General features: G+C 47.8%; 1 protein-coding gene across 10 annotated transcripts in view; it reads left to right on the forward strand.

Moving 5' to 3' along the window:
- The window catches only part of LOC115011626 (RNA binding protein fox-1 homolog 3-like), a 332138-nt gene that overhangs the window by 273406 nt on the left and 35788 nt on the right, over window positions 1–22944 (forward strand). For 8 of the 10 annotated variants that reach the window (XM_029436774.1, XM_029436770.1, XM_029436772.1 and 5 more), the window contains one exon: window positions 16151–16453. In XM_029436774.1, coding sequence (XP_029292634.1) covers window positions 16151–16453 — 303 coding nt within the window. The remainder of the gene's footprint in view (window positions 1–16150; window positions 16454–22944) is intronic. The other 2 variants (XM_029436775.1, XM_029436779.1) reach the window with 1 other exon arrangement.

Genomic DNA, 22944 nt, shown 5'->3' on the forward strand with positions numbered 1-22944 from the left:
CCTACATGATCAGGCCCTGGTGGCTGCTTTTGTCCTTTTCCCCCTGTAATGTAGTATTTCATGCTTTCTTGCCCAATCTGCTCGATCAGCAGTATTCCCTCTGTCCCTCTGCACTTCCCCCTAGTTCACCCTGTCCATTTCCTCCCTCCGTTGGTTTGACATACACGGTGTAGAGCAGAGAACTTGCTTTTCACCGACGGATTCAGCGGAAGTTTAGATCATGATGCGCTTATTGACTTTCCTTCTCCTCCCGTCTGCGGAGCTTGTCTTGGAATAATGGGGAATAAAGAGAAATGTCAGAATGACCAGAAAACGATATTATACTCCATTCTCCTGTTCTTATCTAATTAGATTCATTCATATCATCTGAGCGCAGACGGAACAGAACTACTCCAATGTTGACGAATACTTAACTGTCACAGAGTCATTATAAAGAAGTGTTATTCCCCCACAGGAAGAAAACCGGACGAATTAAAGTTTTACTAAAACAGTCGAGAGTATAAAGTTAATATGTAACACGAGGTTCCTGAATGAGAACAGATATAATCCTTCTGCTCTTTCCCTCCATCGTTGGATAAACAGAGACAATCTCCGAGCTCTTTTTATTTATATCCTTAAGACCGAACCCAAACCTTGACTGTATATTTCTCTTTTGAAGATCCTTCCGTGGATTTAGGTGCTCCTAATTGACTCAATTATCCCATCCAGTCCAAGTTTGAAAAGTAAAGTGTGGGTTGCGAGGATTTCTCTGGCATTAAGTCGTCATGGAAGGGGCACGCAGGCCGAGTGTATTTACTGCCAGAGCCCCGCGTTTATCCCACCTGATGCCTCTAATGCAGGTATTAATCTCCACAATGCGTTTTCCCTCCAATATGGGTCGTGTCATCTCTTGTTAGTGGAGTCTCCTGATGAAATTGTCCAAAACTCCACCGATCAATCAGGCTTGCCGAGGGATTGATTTTCTTTCATCTTCCTCGTCTTCCCTTTCTCTTCTTGCCCCTCTCCATTCCGAGGCCTCTGATGTTTCTCAATGTAAGACGAATGTCGCGCAGAGGGTAAAAGAATGGCTCGCTTTGACCCACACCTACAAAACTGCTTTCTCTGTAAACAAAGCCCCCTCCCTCATGCAGATGCTCTCCCCCCCCCTCCGTCTACGCTAGCTCTCGATGCGGTGTGTTGAAAAACATTTCTTCCCTTTTCTCTGGATAAAACGTGCATTGTAGGAGTAGAGAAAAGGCTACAAGGCAGGTCTGCCCCCAGTTTCCCTCTTCCGCTTTCACGACACAGCTCGGCAGATCAACACCCCCCCCCACACCCCCCTGCCCCCCATTTATATGGGCCTCACGACTTTCCCCATAATGAAATATTCACAGGTCACTGGTTCCCTGAGAAATGATGGGGGTCAGTCAATTGCTTTTCAGCGAGTAATTTTCTCCCCCTTCAGACGGCCCTGCTTGTCGTGTTGACAGTCATTAGCGCAGGAGGAAGGCTGGATCGAAGCGCATGTGTGACACTTGTCAGACAGTCGCAGTCTTTAGCTCCTCTGCCTCTCTTTTATTTCCCGCCACCTTTTCTTCCATTTTATCTCGCTTTCATGCTCCTTGTTGTGCACCCTGCTGCTTCTCCGGCTGGATAAATCACACCACTGCACAAACGCTCTCCCCGTATTTCTCCCTGCCTCTACTTCTCCTCTCCTTTTTTATTTTTTTTTGTCGAGCTGGTTATTTCCATACAGAGCATTTCCTTCATGTCACTGTGTAAAAGTTAGCTGGCTACCGCTCTTCTAAATGTCCCCTTTTTCTGTGTAATGATTCACTTTGAAACAAGGCCATCAAAAGCCAATCAAAAGAGACACTTCAGATTTGGTGATTGGTGATTAGACCTCTGGAAATCCCCGGGAAAGTTTAGCCAAGGCTCTTTTTTCTTTATGACTCGGCCTGACCTTTAAAGATATTACCATTTGACATGATGAATGGTGCACAGAGGAGACAGAGACTTTTCCTATTAACCAGCAGCAGTGGAGGGAGATCACATTCTTTCCTTTAATCCCCCTCCCCCCCCCCCACCTCCCTGTCCTTAAAGGGGGAAACAGAGAAAGAGAGTCACGTCAAGCGGTGACATAGTGTTAAAAATGATGCGGGGCGGTTTTGAGTGGGGGTCTTTGCCGGTAAAGGCACTACAGATGGCTAGCCTGACCCCGAGGAAAACTCCAATTAGCTAACAGTAATGGCTGGGCCCGGTGCCTCGTGTCTGCAGGCAGCCACAGCGCTGACCCTTAGGCCTCACGTTCCCTCTATCCGCTGCGATGTGATGGAAAGCTGCAGTGCAACCATGGCAATCTGTTTCCATTGTGTCAGCTGCTACATAGCAGCACTGTATTCACAGCCTCAGCACACACGGACACACATGCATGCCTGTGTACTCGGGTTACACCAATATATGCAGCTGATTTCGGCCATTAAATAACCACTGGATGACACCAGGCAGGCTTGTCTGATATGATGCCAGATTGTTGCAAACTTGTGTTCGATTAAATAAATAAGGGTCCGGATTATTAACTCTGCACAGGAGGTTTTCTGCTCTAATTTGGCGGTTGTTCCGGGTTGTTCCGGCCGTTAGCCGGCTGAATAAAGTACCACAAAAAACTAGTTTGGTGAAAGTTGTCCGGATTCTTTTCTTTGCAAAAAAAAATATAGATATTTTCGCAATCTTCTCCCGAACTACTACACTTCTTTAGATTAAAAGCAAATGGTAAATGCATCCTATAATTGTGTGTCACTGTGTTGATCCAGCTTCAGATTGAACCTCCTCTCAGACAAACACATTTAGAGGACTGTGCAGCCTTGGCGAGGTATGAATGCTTTTTTAGAAGTGCTTGTGATTGGATTGAAGCTTGTGTTTCATATTGAATTAAGTGCCCTCATCATTAATGGATACTTGACAAGAGTGCCCCTTCTATGGCTGCAGGTTGTAATTTGCAGTATACAAACAGCATTGCAGCATAAGTGTGTTAGTGTTGCCATCTGGTAATGTGGCCTACATATCATTTTCTACTTTTTTCTTCTGCATTTGACGGTGGGGAAACCCACGTAAAACCCAGTTGTTTTATTTATTTTTTATATTTCCCTGTGCTCCCCAACCGTTCATTTTGGGTGAGTTTATTATATATATATAAATATGATTGTAAAACAAATAATTTAGACTACATTAGTGGGATTAGTCCCTTTGCTTTAAGCCTCCCCGATCGGTTCATTTCTTTCTTCACTGGTTTTAGAGACATTAGTTAATCCTGAGTCTTTCTAAAGCCACGTTGCACGTAAACGCTAACAAGCAGAGCGACTCATGCGTAACCATTTATTACTCGTCCATCATCCGGACCGGACCAGGACAGTCGGAGCAGCCGGGTCACAGCATTAGTGGCTCGCAGGAAAGAAAACAGCAATAAAACATCTTCGCTGTCAGTTTGGCCGCTTTCACTTCATTTCTTTCGCCTCGCTTGCACGTCATTTGTTTTGCATTATCACTCTGTTTACTCCTTTCATGCTGCTGCAGAATGCACGCAGACCCTTCTTTGTGTCTTTGACAGCATTATTTCCTTTTGCAAACGGCTCATTTTCTGATGTGCAGCATTCTTAAAAGTCTCCAATCCTTCATTAGGTGCCTGAATAAAGAACGAAAGCAGCTGCCTCTTTCTCTCCATAATGTAAATCAATGTTTGTAATCCCCGTAGTTTTCGGAACAAATTCCTCAACTGTAGTAATTTCCCTCTGAATAAAAACACGACAACTTTATTTATATGTTTGGTTGCTTGTTATTCATTCATTACTTTTTCTTTTAATTCAACGAGTGTTTGCTGAGTGTGCAACCTCCTTTTCAGACATCGCCCTGCAGTGCTCTCACACAGCATGTTAACTCTGTCTCAGTTTTCTGCTGATGGCAACCAAGCAGCTCAGTTAGGGGATAAGTGCTTTGCTGAAGGGCACGTAGGTTGGAGATGGTAACTTAGAGGAAAGTTAATTTACCTGCCAACACTTTACGCTTCGCAGCCAGTGTGAGGAATTATGTTTGGCAGAAGAAATTCCAGGTTTCTGCTCCCACTGATAACAAATGTATCCCTCTCCCATTTTAAATATTATGCAGTTAATGAAATATATTTGAATGAGGTGAAATATGAAGCATAGAGCAATTCAAATTGTGCATCCATCATAATAATGTTTTTCTACCACTAAATTGAAGGATTAGGCGTTATTCTATATTTCCTTTATTGTCTGCAAATTGCATGAAAAGACCAAAGCCAGCGACGTGTTAGCTCATCTCGTACTTCCCCGCGCTGCCTGTGGCACTAAGCCCAAAGCCCAGAAGACGTAAATCTTAAAAAAAAAACTGCTCACAAATAAGCTTTAATTATTTAAAAAGGTTCAGTCATTTCCTAAACAGCTGGACACTGTAGTGTGTCTTTTACAAATGTTACACCAGCAGGAGTGCATTTGTCGGGGACTATTTCCAGCGGTGGAGTGATACACATCCTTATCCTTCCACAGCAGCTATGCTAGCTCGCTGGCTCGCTAGTGCAGCCTCATCTTACTTTGTGCTTTATGTCTCGAACAAAGTGAACACTCATGTTGTGCCGTTTGGCCTCCGTGTCCGATAAGTGAATAAAGAGCAGCTGGATGCCTGCAAACTTTTTACTTAAAAACAAGTGGAGATTAATTAGGATGGATGGGTCTATGCTTCCGCCTCTCTACTTCTGTATCCCTCCTTTTTATTTCCTCTCCGCCGAGGGGGCAGATGTTATGATGTACAGCCTCGATCAGGCAGCAGAGCTGTTTCAAAGATGGTTTGATCTTGTTTAGATTTTGATAAACAGGAGCGGAATGTGAGCAGTCGTTCACATTACGGTATCTGTGTGTGTGTGTGTGTGTGTGTGTGTGTGTGTGTGTGTGTGTGCTGATTATTTTACATGTAAACATAGAAGCTGCTGTGTATCAGTATTACAGCCTGTGTCAACATGTAAACATTGCACGGCATCAATCTTACACTCGGCACAAGTGGACAGAGCTATTATGTTAAAAGCCCATTTGCCCGACATATTCTTCCCAAAGATGGCCTCTCGCAGGGGGCGGAGCCTCATCCACTGAGTATTGATAGGCTCATTGATTGATCGATGGTCCCCGGTGATTTATCGATTCATCTCGGTTCCAAATGAGCTACGAGTGCTTTGCAGCCCAGAGGAAAACACGCACACTCTCACACACGGCCTGTAATGAGAATTCACAGACTTATTCTGAGCCGCGCGGCTCCACGTACATTCCCCCTTCGAATCTGATCTTTTTTTTTGGGAAGGTGGGGGGGGGGGTAAGGAGAGATGCGCTATTTGAAATTGGAAATGAAAATTGTAGCATGGTGTTGTGCTGTGAGATTTAGAGAAAGATTCATTCAGGCAAAGCACTTTACCCCATCACTGTACAAAGTCAATCTCCTCCTCCCGAGGTTTTAAGAAGAGTTTCCGGGCGTCCTTAGGTAGTTAAAAGTGCATCGACTGTGGATGGGCTAGTGGGATGTGTAGATTAATGCAGTGGAAAGCCATCCCTCAAAGTGCTTAGAATAATTAGAGTCAGGCTTCCAACAGAATGGGCATGTCACTGGAGGAAATTGTATTTTTATTTACTGTGTCGGGTCTCCCTTGGCCTCCCTCTCGCTCTGTCTCTGCCTCTCTCCATTTGTATGGCGGCGGAGCTCGGTATTCAGGAGCCGGGGTGTTTCTCAAAGTGTCTTAAAGGTGCTGTCAGCGCACCGTGATGCATCTCTTGGATTTGTATCTCTGCGTGTTTCCACGTGTGGGAGAACACCATTTGTATTCTGCGCGAGCATTTGTATTCAGGAGAGGATCCTTTAGTTCAGTAGGTGTGCATATTCACCTACGTATCAGAGCAACTACGTATGTAAATCTGCAGCATTAGCATGAGTTTAAACTTCCAAATCTGCATACGTGAGAGCGTTTGTGCTTTATAGTGCAGTGGTGGAAAGTGACCGAGTACACAGGCTTAGATACACGTCTACGGTGTTATTACTACTTGAGTATTTCCATTAAATGCTACTCTTATATAATAATTTGGTATTGACTATGCAGGGAATTCTATACACAGAATTCTATACACAGGAGAATATACTAGCAGATGTGTTATATTTGTAATTAATGTAGATCTTCTTTCACTTTGATTCAATTGGACACAACTTAAGATATAGCAGCGTATCATCAGCAGATATAGAGATGCACCGCCCCAGTGCTCCGGCTGCTCTTCCACAAAATAAACAATACTTTATGTTGATAATACTGGTATTTGGCGTATCATTGCTACTTTTACTTTCGTAAAGGATCCGAAAGCTTCCTCCACCACAGTGTGTGTGTGTGTGTGTGTGTGTGTGTGTGTGTGTGTGTGTGTTTGGCTTGCACACCAAAGTGTTGAGGCATTTCCCATCTCAGTGCAGTGGACGCTGGTGGACAGCGAGGCGGGCCATTGATAAATTGATCACAGTGAAATTGTAGAGTAGTGAGACATGCTCTAAATCCCTCCCCCATCGCTACACATCCCACGCACACACACACACACACACACACACACACACACACACACACACACGGCTCTGGCATCAATTATTGTGGATTGCGTGGTTGACAGAGTGTAAACCAGGTGCCAGCCCTCAATCCAATTAAAGAGATTTAATTGGAGAAAATAAATGGAGTGTGTCCACAAAGTGCTGGCCTACCCACATTTAGTAGATTTGTATTTATTTTTACCTTTCTGAAAAGTAAGGTTTTGTTTATGAAAGAACGATTGGATCTAATAAAGCCTCAAGGCTGTTGCTTTTTCCCAGACTGCCTTGCTCCACAGGTCAGTAATGCAAACAATCCAATTCCTCCCGTCTGAGCTGTACTGGCATGTAGAAATGGGATTATTATCTAAAATGGGCCCAGCAGGTGTTTCTGTGATGCAGTGTCATTTCAGGAGGGTGATCGTGTTTCAGGGCTTAAATTCCCAGAGATGCTTTAAAAAAGAAACATCTCACAAATAAGTTGCAAAAATCTGCCTCGTCGGGCCGTTAGCATGATCACCACACATCAGGCCTTACAGCGGGGCCGTTTCCTGGAACGACTTCCTGCGCAACAACGCGTCCGTCGTCTGCAGCCGACAGCCGATCGCAGTTTGAGAAGTTTGTGGAGCTAAAGACGTCCGTCTGAAGCGGTCACAGGTATCGCTCACGGTGGTCCCCACTCTCCCACACCTCGCTCTTTTTCTATCCAAATTTGTCCCCCGGGGATAAGAGAGCGTGGCTCATCCCTGTCGCCCCCCCCCCCACACACACACACACACACACACACACTCCTCACAAGGGACAGACATGCATAATTCAGGATTGTTATCCGTCTGCTGCTAAACTCCTTCTCCACCCCCCCCTGCACACACACATGCACACAGATCTGCAATGAAACAGTCTGACTGCACATCAATGATTCACCAGACAGCACCCCCCCCCCCCCCCCCCCCAGCCCCCCAGCCCTCCTCTCCGTTGAGGGAATCGTATGGAGCCGACAGGGACTCCACGAGCATGCAACTTCCTATAATTGGAATGAAAAAAGGGGTGAGCGGGGGAAATGCTGTATCAGGGATCTGGCGAAAGCAGCATAGGTGTTCAAACAGCCATTCAGCAGTGTCAACCAGCAGATGGGCGACTGGGTGCGAACGTTGGCCCACTCGTTAACCACCGGGAGAGGAAGTGAGAGGAGACGCGGCGCCAAGGGGTATTAAGAGGGAGACACACTTTAAAGTTTGGATTCATTTGTGTGAAGAAGACAGATTTTAACTGTCTGAAATGCAGCAGCGCTGGGAATGAAGACAGTTGCCTTAGCCTCACTTAAATATAAAAATAAAATGAATCCCTCCCAGCTGCCTGCTGCGAGCATCTCTGTTTCCCCAGGTTGCCCCTGCCTCTTTATCCTCTAAATTCTCTGCGTCTCTTCCTCCCCACACTCACCCTTTTCCTTTCTTAAACATCACAGGAACAAATCAGCAGACAAGCGATTGTACAAGTTTTCTCAAGCTTTCAAGAATTACCAGCATTTCATCATGGATAATCACAGTTAATAACCCTTCTCATTAAGGAGACGAGAATCACGGGTCATTAATATTGTTAATATCTTCTCCCTTTGCTTCTCTTCTATCTCTCTTATTCCCCCTCTCTGCGTGCCAGAGGGAGTGGAAACAAAAGGATGACTGAAAAAGAGCTTAGCGCGACAGTGATTAACCGATAGGGGTAGATGGACTGTGATGAATCAAAGTTATCTCTCAAATCTTAATAACTGGAATTAGCCCCTGATTAGATGAGCTTTGGCTACAGCAGGGAGTACTCGGCATTTTCACTTCAAAGAATCCCGCACATGTAAACCTGTTCCTGCTTCTACTGCAGAGCAACATAAAAAGAAGCCCTGATTCAGTGATGCAAATAGGCCAATGGAAGACATTACAAAGGGGGTCGTAGGAGAGCGGCGAGGGAAGAAGATAACGTAGACAACAACACCTGTTCTCCTCCCAGAATGTTGTCATCGTCGTGGCTTCTTCTCCGCTTATCTCCCGTTTTCCTCTTTCGCTAACGCGCTCGGGGTCCAGTGGGAGGTGTCAGAGTCTGCGTGACAGGGTCATAACGAGAGTGGCACTCTGCTTCATTTGCATATGTTTGCCATTGTCACAGCGGTCAAGGAATGTCATGTCTAGATTCCCGCATGCTTAAATAATGGCATGTTGTCCCCACGAGGACCTCCGGCCCCCGTATCATAATCCCAGCAGGCCAGGAGAGAAGAAAGACAGAATTTACATGACAATCAGCTGATTCTGAAACAAATGTTGGATGTTTTTGAATCCTCAGCAGTCAGACGAGGAGTCCTGACGGGTTTATATGAGCAGAATGACAGAACATCCCAGCGCTCAGTCATCGTCATCGTATCGTCTGTATCCTAGTGATCAATAGCAATCTCAAAGCAGTGCTTCAGTGTGCAGCATGGCTCTAATAGAATACATGTCAATAGCACTTTTGTTCACACAACTTCAGCAGAACAAAAGCCGGAGAAGGAAAGTGGAGGAAAAAGTTCTGTGGCGTGCGTGTTGATGGGGTCAAAGCAGCGCGGTGTCTGTTCCCGCTAATAAATGAGTCTAAACACCAAACTGGATGCATCCCTACAAGTTAATCCAGATTTTGACACCCAGTCTGGAGTAATTAGTCCCAGATGTAAATATCTGTTATGCAACAAAAGCAGCAACAGCTCTGAAACAGACAATTATCTCCTCTTATGGCGTTGGCCCAACGCTACGAGTGTAACCATGTGTAACTGATGGCTTCTTCACGGGCCCTCCAGGCTTATTTGAATATGTTTTTGCTTATTTATTTATTTGCCAGCTCAGACGGAGCCGTGGCGGAGACAGACAGGTTCATTACATGTCACCGGAGTTCAAAGTGATCCTCTGTCTACTCTGTTTATTAAGTGGCGCTCCGGCGTCTCTGAGGTATAGTAACACTCGCAGTCGCACCGCTAAGAGCGGCCTCATCTCGGCGTGTGCGGCGCCGCCGCTGCAACGTAATGAAGGAATCAGCAAGGGATTGAGGAAAATGAACTCTCTTTCTAATACCTCCATCCAAGGCCGCGCAGCAAACAAGTTCTCCCCAATAACCAGGAAGCATCACGTTAGAGGGGATGAAACACATGTGACGTGTGAAGACGATTACGCCTCTCTGAAGAAGAGCGGCGGGAACACGCTCCGGATCTCAATTGACTCGGACGTGGAGCGAAGGCTCTGAGTGTTTATTTCCATGAATTGATTTTTCCACAAATGAGGTGGAAAAATGGAAAGACGGAGTTTACAAGAGAGGAAACAATAACGTCTCCCTCCTGATATCACACCCTACTGTAGAGGGGGAGACACGGGGAGGGGGGGGGCTGCATCAAACTGGGCTTCCCCCCCCCTCTCTCTCTCTCTCTCTTTCTGTCTCCCTCTCTCTCTCCCACTCGCCTGTCTCTCTCTCTCTTCTATTCTCTGTCTGTTGTCTCTGTTCTCTCTCTATCTCTCTCTCCCCTCTCTGTGTCTCTCTCTCTCTCTGTCTCTGTCTCTCTCTGTCTTCTCTCTCTCTCTCTCTCGTTCTCTTCTCTCTCTCTCTCTGTCTCTTGTCTCTGTCTCTCCTCTGTCTTCTCTTCTCTCTCTCTTCTGTCTCTGTTCTGTTGTCTCTTCTCTCCTCTTGCTCTCTCTCGCTGTCTCGTCTCTCTTCTCTCCTCTCGCTCTCTCTCTGTCTCTCTGTCTCTGTCTCTCCTCTCTCTCTCTCTCTCTGTCTGTCTCTCTCTCTCTTCTCTTGTCTGTCTCTTCTCTCTGTTCTTCTCCCCTCTCTCTCTCTCTCTTCCTGGTATCTGTCTCTCTGCTTCTTCTCTTCTCTTCTCTTCTCTCTGTCTCTTGCTCTTTATCTCTCTTGCTACTGTCGTCTCTCTCCTCCTGTCCTTCTCTTGTTTTCTCTTCTCTCTCTCTCTTCGTTCTTCTCTTCTCTCTCTCCTCTGCTCTCTCTCTGTCTCTTCTCTCTTTCTCTTCTCTCTTCTCTCTTCTCTCTGTTTCTGCTACTCTCTCTCTCCTCTCTCTCTCTCTCTCTCTCTCTGTCTTTCTGTCTGTTCTGTCTCTCTCTCTGCTCTCTCTCTCTTCCTTGTCTCGTCTTCTCTCTCTGTCTCTTCTTCTCTTCTGTCTCTCCTCCTCTCTGTCTCTCTCTCTCTGTCTGTCTCTCTCTCTGTCTCTCTCTTCTCTCTCTGCTCTCTCTCTCGTCTCTCTCTCTTGTCTCTCTCTTCTGTTGTCTGTTTGTCGCTCCTCTCTCGCTGTCTCTCTCTTTCTGTTTCTCTCTCTCTCTCTCTCTTGTCTGTCTCTCCTCTGTCTCTCTCTCTTTCTGTCTGTCTGTCTGTCTCTCTCTCTCTCTGTCTCTCTGTCTCTCTGTCTCTCTCTGTCTGTCTGTCTCTCCTTCTCTCTCTCTCTGTCTCTCTGTCTGTCTCTGTCTCTCTCTTGTCTCTCTCTCTCTGTCTGTCTGTCTGTCTGTCTCTCTCTCTCTCTCTCTCTCTCTCTCTCTCTCTCTCTCTGTCTCCCCCTCTCTGTCTCTCTCTCACCCCCTCCCCCTCTGTCTCCCGACATGGTGCTGTAATTGGTGACTGGGGGAGGGGAACAGCCGCTGCACCAAATATGTGCGTGATCATGAGAAGTGAAGGTGTTGTGTTGTTTGTTTACCTCACCTTGGATTCAGTGTGTGGCATTGTGGTTGTAATTAACACACGCTGCAGCCTCTGGTGAGTGTTAACAGAGAGACTTGGAGTAAGATCATGTGGCTTTCCTAATTAAAATGGACCCAGCTAGACAGCCTTTATTTATGCGCCTTCAAGACAAAATGAATGCCAGTTGCCTGTGGAAATCATCTCAGGCCGTCTCTGCGCCCGCCTGCCTGTCTGTGTGCGGGGCACAATTAACCGAGCATCAGCAGCAGAGCGGGGGACAACAAGAGGCTTTCACGCAGCTGGCTGAGAACCACTCAGTGTTTCGTTTGTGTTGCATCAACTGATTGCCGTACGTTGGCCTCCGCTCAGCTGCATTACACTTTTCACTATAAACTGCGCTCGGCTCGTGCTGTGACGGCACAGCGGGATTTGTCACAAGTTTGCCACCATCACTGTCAGGAGGTCATTAAAAGCAAATGAGCATTGTTCTGGAGAGGAACACTCACGGATGAGCAGAGAACTATTTGTGTGTCCTGAGAAGCTTAAGATTCACTTAGAAAATGTTATGTCATCTGTAATCTGACAACGCAAGTAGCTTGTGTACATTTCCCACGAAGGGATGAAACAGCGATGCTTTATGTTAAGTCAACATTAAACTATTCATGGTGTTTGGATTATGCAAAAAACACTGCGGAGCTGTTCATAAATCTGTTTGAATTGCTTAGTGTGTAGAATCAGGAGGAACTTTCCTTGCAAGAGACTATTAGTGTCATACAGTAGGGACCATGTAAATGTAGCAAGGCCTCGGCTGAGGAATGATCCAGGCTGCGTGTGACTGAGCTGAAACCATAAAGCTGCCCACTCCATCACGCCACAGATCGCTGAGATTGATCAGCTCGCTCCCATTTGAGTGATTTCCCTCTGGATTCAATGCAACGCAATTAGTCGCCTGCTGTATTTTGCCGTTGCGCTGCTCTTTGACCCTCCGTCACACGTGTGAGTCAGTGCAGCACTCTGCCGATATGAGTTCCCCCCCCCCCCAACAGCTCCTGTATTTGCACAGCACATCTCCTCTTGGCCTCTCAACGCCGTCCCTCGCAGCGCTGCTAAAGAGGATCACGGATCGCTGGCAGGCGGCCAAGACGTACCTGCTGAGATGGAGTAGCCTTGACCATGTACACTGGTAACACCGGCGAGCGTCCCTCTGGACACCGTGTGCTGGGACTTTCTCTCAGACTGCCAGCCTCAGCAGTGGGCATCGCCACAAGGCCTCGCTGACCTCTTTGGCTCTTGATGCGGACTGTAAAAACAAAAACTCCGCTCCAAAAGTGATCTCCTTAAGTAAGGGTGTCCAATCCAATTTTACACAAGGAGAGTGCTTAAGATTAGAGATAGTGTTTTTTATTGTGCTCTTCAGTAATAGGAGTAGAAAGGGTGAAAGGAGAGATGGAGGGAAGGAGGGGAAGAGGAATGGAGATCGATAAAAGCTGCTCTCTCCGGTTGCCTTTATTCTTCGTCGCCGTGTCCGTGGAGACGATGTTTAGGCGGCTCGTGGCAGCAGGCCATGTGAGGGGGGCATTAAAGTGCCGCAAAGGGACCTGCTCTTTTCCCATAAACAGGCCTGCAGGTAGAGAAACACTCGCCAGGATCCCAATTTAACGGCGACTCGCAGCCATAATGAACAGCAATCTCTTCTGTGGAATGAGATGTGCTGTGTACCTGACCGCTTTGCCATGGAGGGCTTTTCATTAGGCACCATAGATTATCTTGACGACGGCACGTCAGCACCAGTAGAGAGGGCGCGCGGTCGCACTGGGACGAGCTCCCCCCCCCCCCCCCCGATCTGCCCTGGCTCTTTTTCTTCTCCCAGTTCACATCCAGTTGAATAACTCGTTTGTCACATACATCAGAGGAAGGCGAAGATCATACGAGAGCCAGTGTTACTTTGTGTTTCACTAATGAGGCCTGCTCACTCCGCCTCTTCTTTTGCCTTGCTGCTTTTTGAAACAGCGACGACACGATGCTACGACGCTTAAGTACTGTTGTTTCTCCAATACTGAGCCGCCGGCTGTGATCCCGTGTGTATGTCGCTTGGCTCAGACTCAGTGCTTTGCACTTGTTTAAGGCTGAAATCGCAACAGACCTGACACGGATACACTGTGCGCCCTGTGAGCGTCAGCGTTCAGACTGTGACTGACCCGAGTGCAGAGGGAACACTCGAAGGCAGATGATGATTTAACAGGTTCAGTAGAACACGTCATGACAAATGCAGGACTGAGGCATGAATAAAGTGTCCAGCGCTGCCAGCCAGGAAAGTATACTACAGCACAGATTTCCCTAAACCGAGGAAGCTATGGCAGGAAGTCCAATTGAAGTGATGCGTCCACAAGTCTGAAGACGCATCAGACGGGGAAACACTGCGCAGCTGTTGATAACACGATGCAACTGACTCTTACCAACGACTGCGTCATTGTATCCTCAGTCTGCACAGTGGAGAGGGATACATCAGAGCAACATGCATTTGATGGGCTCACGCGTTGCAGGATGACGTCGCAATGCCTCGCAGCAGAAGTTGAGCCAGGTGAAAGCGTGTTGCAGCGACTCTGCGTGGCGTTGCCGCAGGACTCTGCTTCTCCTAATGAGGAGTCTGTGTTCTCCGACGGCCCGAGGTGCCACAGTATCCTGAATTAAATCAGAATAACCCTGTGAGCATAATGAGATTTCACAAAAATGAGGTTTATGCTGCATTCTGCGAGCAGGATCTGACGTGTGTACGAGGATGTTTTCGCTCTCACAGCCTCGGTAGTAGTGTAAACACATCCTTAAAAACATCTGACTGACTTGGTGAAAGACATAAGTGAAGCTTTGATCTCTTAATGACATGAGCGCTGTTTGATGTCCAGTCGAGCACCGTGTCTCTGCTGGACCGCTGAGCTCCGGCGTGTCGATGGGGAGCTCCGGCTGGCTAGAGGAGCACGCAGGATCTGGTGGTACTTTCAGCCGTCATACCAGGAGGTGCATCTTTTTTTTAGGTAACCAGCCCCATTCTCCTTTTGAAATGGGCGCTTAGAAGTTGAAAATTGCCAACATCAAGAGCTTCCTTGAATTAGGATGCCCCGCAATGCAAGTGTGTTATATAATGCCATGACTGGAGGGAGAGGGAAAGTAGAGCACAGGGGTAGAGATTAAAAAAGTTTCTGCATAAAAAGAGAGGGGGGGGGAAGAGATGAGCATGAAAGGGAAAAGGGGGAGGAGGGATTGAGGGAGAGACAGAGGAGATATAAATACAGTATAATAAAAAGGAGAAGGGGGATTAGGTCAGGCAGGAGGGTCCGCTCCTGCAGCCTTGAGGCCCTGCAGGCTGCAGGAAGCCGGTCAATCCCTCTGCTCTCTCAAGGCTCCGCTCCTTTTTCATTTAGATAATGGAGCATTTCCTTAATTGGCAGAGCACAGTTTAGGCCGAGGTTTGTTTGCCAACACGTCAAGAGTAGAATTATTTCCACTACATTTACAGCGTGGCGTTGCACAGCTCTCATTAAAAAGAACACTCCCTGCCTCCTCCTGCCCAGATAGAGCTTCCTGTGGAAGTGTGCAGGAAGAGGGCAAACACCACGGCTGCACACACAAAATACAAAACGGGGAATATAACACATTTATCTCCTCTCACCATCCCCAGCCAGCTTGTAAAGGAAGAGACAGAAAGTTCTCTATCTGTTTACTGTTATTGTTTTTCTCCAATCATAAAGCTTTACTCCTGGCTGCGGTGGGGTTCCTTCCCCTCCTCCTCTCTCATCCAAAGAGTTATGCATTGAGCTCGCATGATCTGTATCTTTAAATTTGATTGAGGGTATTTGCAGGGGGTGTTATTGGATTTCAGTGTTATTGTCTCACCTTTTCCCTCTGTGTTTTTAATGTTGGGATGGATATCCGCTCCAGCAGCACTGATCTCACTGTTCTGCTCATTAGTCTGGATTCGCAGAGCCGAGTGCTTCGCAACAATAAGACATGTACTTCTGTAGTCCAGCTATTACCGGGTTTAACAATGTGCACCAGCCAGAAAAGTCCATTATTTCTGCAGCTCATCATCTCGAGCATCCACACGAGACAAAGGGTCCGTGGAAGTGTGGAAGGGCCATCTATCACTTAAGTCAGGAGAGTAAAGCACACGTGTGCTGCAGGTGTTCTGAGAGCATGTGGAAGAATAACACTCGTGCTTTGCTTTCTCACTTTGCAAAGGGACCGACTGAAATGTGTCTCCAATTAGTATTTAAACCTGCCGTCACATTGTCGTGTTTACTTTCAGTGGAAACTTCCTGATTTTGCTAGTTTTTGACGTATTTTCTTTGACGTCTGCTTCAGAATTAAGATATTAAACATCATTATTCTCATTTCTTTAAACAGAAAGTTCCAAATAATCCCCCGATAAAGGGCGGGAGGAACAGCCGGAGCAAAGTGAGACTCAGGTTAATGTTTAAAGTCTGAGCAGCTGCTGGTGTAACAGACCCGTCATTGAAATCAAAGGCCATAATCAAAATTTTATCAATTAATTGATCTTTCCTCTTGTGCTTTGCCACGAGTGCAATTGAGATTCCCCCCTGACTCTTGCCCCTCCAACAGCGAGCCATGCTCTACAACATAAACTGTGTTCATTAGCAATGATCAAGGAATTCTGTAATCTGAGCTGAGATGTGATATGACGGCTGCTTCCCCCTGACTTAGTGCACTTGCAGGACAGCCCTCCCCAGTTGGCTTCTGAACTGCGGGGAACTCGCACGTCTTTCATGCTCCTACGAGTCCAACAATGTACTTTTAACTTCCATCTCGACCAGAGTTCTAACGCTCGCCTCCTGTTGTGTGTGTCCGCAGGGTAACCAAGAGGCCACTAATCCCCCAGAAGCGATGGCCCAGCCGTACACCCCAGCCCAGTACCCTCCCCCCCCACAGAATGGCATCCCTGCAGAGTTTGCGGCACCGCACCCGCTCCCAACGCAGGACTACAGCGGGCAGAGTCGGGTCCCTGAGCACGCCATGACCCTCTACACGCCCACACAGACGCACAGCGACCCGGCCGGCACTGACAACAGCACGCCCGCCATCACCGCCGCCACGACCGCACCGGTCAGTGTCCTTCATCATCTGCAAACACTGTTCTCAACACGCTGTCAGCAAGTAAACTATACTATTATCACTATTCTACCTTTTTCTTTTCTTCCTTCCTTCCAAATAACGTTGATGATGTCGAGACAAAGTTTATATTTCTGTCTTTTATTGTGTTTCTTGACTAAAAGACTTGATTGGTGTTTTTTGATTGAGAAGCTAAATCTTATTATTCTTTGCCCCCCCCCCTCCCTGACTTCTGTTTCCTCTGATGCTCCTTCACTCTTTCCGTCTGCCATTACTTAAAGCCTGAAAGAAGTCGACCCCCCCTGCTGCTTTGTGCCAGAAAGCAACGTCTCTCTGTTGCACCCGATTGTAAAAAGCAGTTGAGAGGAAGAATATCTTGTTGAGTTTAAGAATAATAAAGATGAAAGAATAAAGCCTGAACATTCCACACAATTAAAATGAAGTAAGAATAATTACACCTTTAAATCATAACCTACACAATTATTGTTTGAATCACGTTGCGTCAAAAGAGACGATAATTTGTCTTCATTCAGCTTTATTGTAATATTTATTAAAGTGTGCGGCTCACCAGAGAACAGAGGACTTCTTCTTCTTCTTCTTCTTCTTCTTCTTCTTCTTCTTCTCTTCTTCTTCTTCTCTTCTTCGACGGCGGTGGACGGCGGCAGCGGCGGAGGCGGCCGAAGGCGGAGGGAGAGGAGGCGGCGGGGAGGCGGCGACGGCGCGGGCGACGGAGGCGGACGGCGGCGGCGGAGGCGACGGAGGCGGCGGCGGGCGGCGGCGGCGGCGGGCGGAGGAGGAGGGGCGGAGGAGGCGGCGGCGGGCGGGGCGACGGCGGCGCGGGCGGCGGCGACGGCGGCACGGCGTGAGACGGCGCGGAGGCGGCGGAGGGCGGAGGATGGACGGAGGAGGCTGGAGGTGGCTGCTGCGGCGCTGGAGGCGGCGCGGAGGAGGAGGCTAGCGGAGGCACTTCTTCTTCTTCTACTTCTTCTGCGTCTTCTTCTTCTTCTTCTTCTCCTTCTTCTTCTCTCCTTCTTTTTCTTCTTTTTCTTCTTCTTTCTCCTTCTTTTCTTCTCCTTCTTCTTCTTCTCCTTCTTTTTCTTTTCTCTTCTTCTACTTCTTCTCCTTCTTTTTCTCTCCTTCTTCTTCTTCTTCTTCTTCTTCTTCTTCTTCTTCTTCTTCTTCTTCTTCTACTTCTCAAGTGATTCTAATTCATAACATTTTCTATTTCAGTTCAGATGTGAACGTTGTCTCATCACGATCACAAAGAAAATGACCTTTTTCTTAATATAAAAAGTGGGTTGAGAGTAAAGTTAAACTGAGAGCGAGTCGAACGTCGCTAATCATCCGGAAGCAGGAGCAGACTTTGATGCCGTGGCGATGCTTTGTGCTCGGCGTGGGAGGCGAATTCGCTTGAAAATATGCTCATAAAATGAAAGTGCATTTCTGAAGAGCCATTTGGGGCTCCCTAAAAAACATGTAAGCCCGCGCTGTTTTATTTATTTGCGTGAAGGAGATGTGACTGGCTGTAGGCATGAATGATTCAGGGTCTCTGAAAGGAGGGCACGCCCTTCTCTCCTCATCTCCTCGCTCGGTAAAAGAGAGACGCTCTCTCCTGCAACGGCCAAAACTAATTACCGTTAAGTCGAGTCCCTTAATTATTTGTAACAAATGTTTGAGACGTTGCATCAAACACAAGACGGTCTCTGCTGCGTAGCTGCGGCAGCACCTGACTGTGCTCGCCGTGTGGTTGCATATGTTGAAAGCCCTGCGAGTGGATCGCAAACCCCGGGCGCTGCTGCATGTTGAGATCCACGGCTCGGGACTGCGTGAAATCCTAAATGATATATTATTCATTTCATTCTTGTGTACTGATACTCTGATATGAAATCCCTTGACCTGGGATTTACCTCCGCACGAGTCAGGTGTAGATAAAAGGCAGGACGACTTAGCTCCAAACTTTCCAGACGTGTCTAGAAAGACTGATAATGAAAGAAATAAGACCTTCAGACCTTCTTTTCTCCTGTAGTGTGGAAACACCTGCTGGGGGAGGTCACGGCGAGGCCGCCGCCCTCCTCAGAGAGATCTGGGTCACTCATAAAGAGCGTTGTTAATAACTCCATTTTGCGAGCCTCACAATTACGGTTGCGAGGGACATTTGGTGGCTGGAAAAGTGCTTATACGGCAGAAGCGGAGCCGTAGCATCGCACGGCGTATTATCATCGGCCCGTAATGTAGCAATGTTTGATTTGAAGATTTGTGTGACGCTCTCCAACTGCTCCACGGTGATGTGCCGCACTTACAGTAATGGCTGACACACAGGAGAGTTTAAAGTGAGGCGAGACTTCAGCCTCCTCCTCCTCCTCTCCTCTCCTCTCCTCTCCATTTCTCATTTCATTTCATTTCATGTCCCCCCCCCCCCCCCCGCTGTGCAGAAAGCCCAGAGACGCTGGCCGTGGAGAGATGAGAGCTCGCCTTGCTTCCTTCATGCTTTTCCCCCCACTCTTGCGTCGTCCCCGCTTTCCTCCATCTTCACTCTCCGCATCCACGTTCTCCCCACTTCCACCCGTCTTTTCTCAGGGAGGACAGAGGGATGAGATTAGTGGGGTGTAAACAGAGAGTCTAATCCTTGGGGGCCGCTGGTGTAGTGTCGCCCACCGCTGAGTTCCCCCGCTTTAATGACAGACCCAGCCTGTTGGCTCTGGGTGCCACAGACGGGCCCGGGTGCCTTTGATTAGGGCACCCTGCAGAAACACAGATTGAGGGAGCAGATCAGCTACTCGCTGCGACTACCCCCCCCCCCCCCCCTCCCTAGGCTTGACTCTGCTGCGCTCAGCTCCTCTACCCCACGAAGACGCTTTACTCTGCACATCTTCTCGACTTAAAGACTTAAAAAAGAGTCAAGAGAGTGAACATTCAGTGGAACGTATGGATTCTGTGTGAATTCCCCGCAGAGAGTGGAGAGTGTGTATGTTTTAATGAGGCGCAGGGACTCTCTTTGCTTCTCCTGCTCTGTTTCTGTCCGTGTCTACCAGTCCCCCCTCCCCCACCCCGTTCACACTGGGAAGGTGGCGTTGTCCAGAGCCAGACCTCTGGGACCTCTCTCTGTGACATGTTCAAACAAGCTGACTTGAAAGCAGGCGACTTGAGGAAGAGAGGCAGCAACTTTTCCTCCAAATCCTAAGAGATGAGGGGAGCAGAGGGCTGCCAGGGAGCTCTGCTGGAGCTCGTTATCTGGCTCAGTTCAAATAGTCTGAGGTTTGGTCGAATTTCATGAGTAATCATTCTCTTTTCAGATAACAAATTAAGGCAGTGGCGTGAGGGCAGCACTCAATTCCAGATTTTTCACAGCCTGTGTCAGCGGCATGAAGACTTTCCAAAGGGCATTCTGGGGGACTGTGATAACACACACACACACACTCACACACACACACGCGAACACACAAGGGCACGCTGAAAACACGAGCGAGCACATGCAAACATTCATACAACCGCGCACGCACGCTCTCTCATCTCTCGTGAGCTGCGTTTAAGGGATTGAGACTCCACCCGGGTGTAGCTTTCAGAGGCGGTGCTGATGGCAGCATGTAGGCCAGCGTTCAGAGAGGATGACTGTGTTATCTGCCAGCGGGAGGACCCTCTCATTTTACACCACATTTGAAAGATATCACTGATATGCACAGTGCTCCTCCACAGGAACACTGTCCTGGATCTTTCACACGTTGTTCTATATTCTTCTTATTGTCACAAGCACCGTGAAAAGATCGACTTTAGTCCGTCGGTCAAAATCATTAAAGAACAGCTGACACGTGCTGGCGGTGTGATATCAAGCCGATCACTGGACTGCAGGCGAAGTCGTCCAGCGCTTTAGTTTTCTGTGAGTCACCCAACAAAACACTTTGTAGTAAACAAACGCAACGCGAGCTCCTCGTGCTGCCGGCCCGTCAGACACCAGACGTCGTCATAGTGCTTATTACTAATGCAATATCAGTCCTCTGTTAGGCATGGAGCTCTGATACTACGATACCCTTAAGCGTCAGCTGACCAACACACCTGCACCTCTGGAGTTGACCCCCCCCCCCCCCCCCCCCCCCTTTAGCTTTTACACACGTTTAATCAAATAATCAGATGTTTTCTAATTCCCTTGCTCAGCTGGGGCTCCATCTGTCAATCACCTAAAAGTGTGTACGAGACGACGTTACAGTTCAGAACTGTCATCCGAACACCCAAAATAACTTTATGTTATATGAATGAGGGGGAGGAGGCGGGGGGCGGCCCCTCGGGTCCACACACACTGCTCTTTCAGGTGATGGAGAGGATATATGTGCAGCTTCTTTAGAAAAAGAAAACAAACGGTGGAGGACCGGGAGAGGAAAATAATGAATTTAAGCTCAGGCATTATAATTCTTGTGAGCGAAGACTCAGTATCCCACCCCCCCCTATTTAAATCGGATGTAATCTACCTGCTTGGCAGCATTCCAATCAGATAGTTTCAATTATGCTCTTGTAATGCCACTCTGTGAGGAGGGGGAAAGTGCTGAGCAGAGCACTTTGCAGGCGATTTGCAAATAACAGCAAGGGAGTCTTTTAGAGAAATGACTGAACAGGAAGCCGGAGAGTTGCTGGAGTTGACAGCTCTCTCACTTTCTGGTTTGCTGGCTTTGGCGGTGACGGCGGGTTTTGCATCCCACCTCCTCCCCCTCCTCGTCTCCGTGACAGCAGCTGTCGGGACAGTAAAGTGCCACTGAAGGTGGCCTCCTATGGTAATACGGAGGTAATTATTTTTCCACTGCAAAAACCACCGTCTCACAAGCAGGCAGGCAGGTTGGAGCCACGGGAGCGGTGCACAGAGGCAACATCCCGGATCTCAGTGACACTCCAAGTTATTGAGTTAGCAGGATGCAGTGTGGTGTGCTCGGGAGTCAGCGGTTCAGTGTTTGTGTTCTCTGTATGTGTATTTGCCCCCGATGTCAGCGCGCTGCCGGTGCCTGAGCACCGAGTGAAAGTTAATCTGGATGTTTGCAAACACGCGACTGCGCTCGCCGTGATAAAACCGCCAGACAGACAGAGCTGGAGGACAGCGGCGCTCAGTAGTCTGGCAACATACACTAAAGGTCGATAGTGTCATGTGTGACCGATGAAACAGATTGACCCGCGGGGGCTTTCGGTACCTTGTCACCCTCCACGGTCCCAGCATCTGTTTGCTATGTGTCACCCCGGGGCCCAACATGGCTACTCAGGCTATTAACCTCCAGCGCGCGAGGACGTGGCAGAGTTAAGACCCCTCGGCCCGTCTCTCTCTGTCACACATCCACTCCTTACCGGCCGGCCTGCCCGGCGCGTTCTCCGGACCGCTCTGTCCTTCGCCACTTGTTACCCTCCGGTCCGGAAGCCGTCGAGCCCAGGCAGGATTTAGGAAGCCGCCACCGACCCGCCCTACCTGGATGGTTGCGGCGGAGACAAAGTGGGACCTTGAATCAAACAACTGTCACTGTTAACAATGTATGTCACCATCTCGGAATGGGCCATAAAAACCAAATAAATGACGGCCATTACAGCGGAGATTGTGATTATGATAATGAGAATAATAAAGGCGATCATCATTACCATCATGATGATAATGATAATACTGTGATGATGAATTATAATGAATAAATCCCTTCCCCATTTCCTAAATGGTGGGAAATGTATCACTAAGAGTGGCCTGCAGCCGTGTGACAGCCTCAGAGCAGGGTGAGGGTTATCACTGCGCATACGTACGTGTGTGTGTGTGTGTGTGTGTGTGTGTGTGTGTGTGCGCGCGCGTGTCATTTGAACCGTTTGTACTCTGGCAACAACCTACTCCCTTTTCACGTCTGTATCTCAGAACAAGATTGTGTCTGTGTCTGTGACTTCGCAGCCAGTGTATAGTGTGTTTGCCATGCTCAGAGAGCTCTTCCCAGGAGACCTTGCAGTTTACATATCACATTCAAACAGCTTTTGTGCTCAATATCTGCCACTTCCACGCTCTCGTTTCTCATCCTCCCCTCTCTCACTCTCTCTCTCTCTCTGCGTTTCTTTATTTAGTCCCTTTCCGAGGCTCCGGCACTAAATCAGGGTTCATTTTTGTTCATTTTAATCATTTGCTTGCTGTTGCAGAATGGAGACAGTTCCCACAGGAAAGACCACAGCGCACTGGCTGTTTGTTTAAATGCTCAAAACAAACTTAATGCTTTCTTGATGAGTGACCTCTTGTGGTCATGCAAATCATTTCTGTACTCTCTCGGAGGCAAAGGTGGAAGTGGAGCGATGCTGTCGTAGACTCTCTTAATTATTAGATTCTCTTCTAATTCTCAGATGGTTTGGTGTGACATGACAACACTTCTTCTCACTTCCTGCCTCTTACCGTTCAACCATGACTCCAAAGTTCAAATACAAAGCTGACTAATGAACATCTTCTTTGTTGTATCTGTACATCAAGACAATTTGTGGGTTTTTATGCGCTTATATTTCTTGAAAAACAATAATAAACATCTGCGCAGTGGGTTGCCAGATCCAGT

This window comes from Cottoperca gobio, chromosome 8 (genome assembly GCF_900634415.1).
Source record: "Cottoperca gobio chromosome 8, fCotGob3.1, whole genome shotgun sequence".
NCBI classification, from domain to species: Eukaryota; Metazoa; Chordata; class Actinopteri; order Perciformes; family Bovichtidae; genus Cottoperca; species Cottoperca gobio.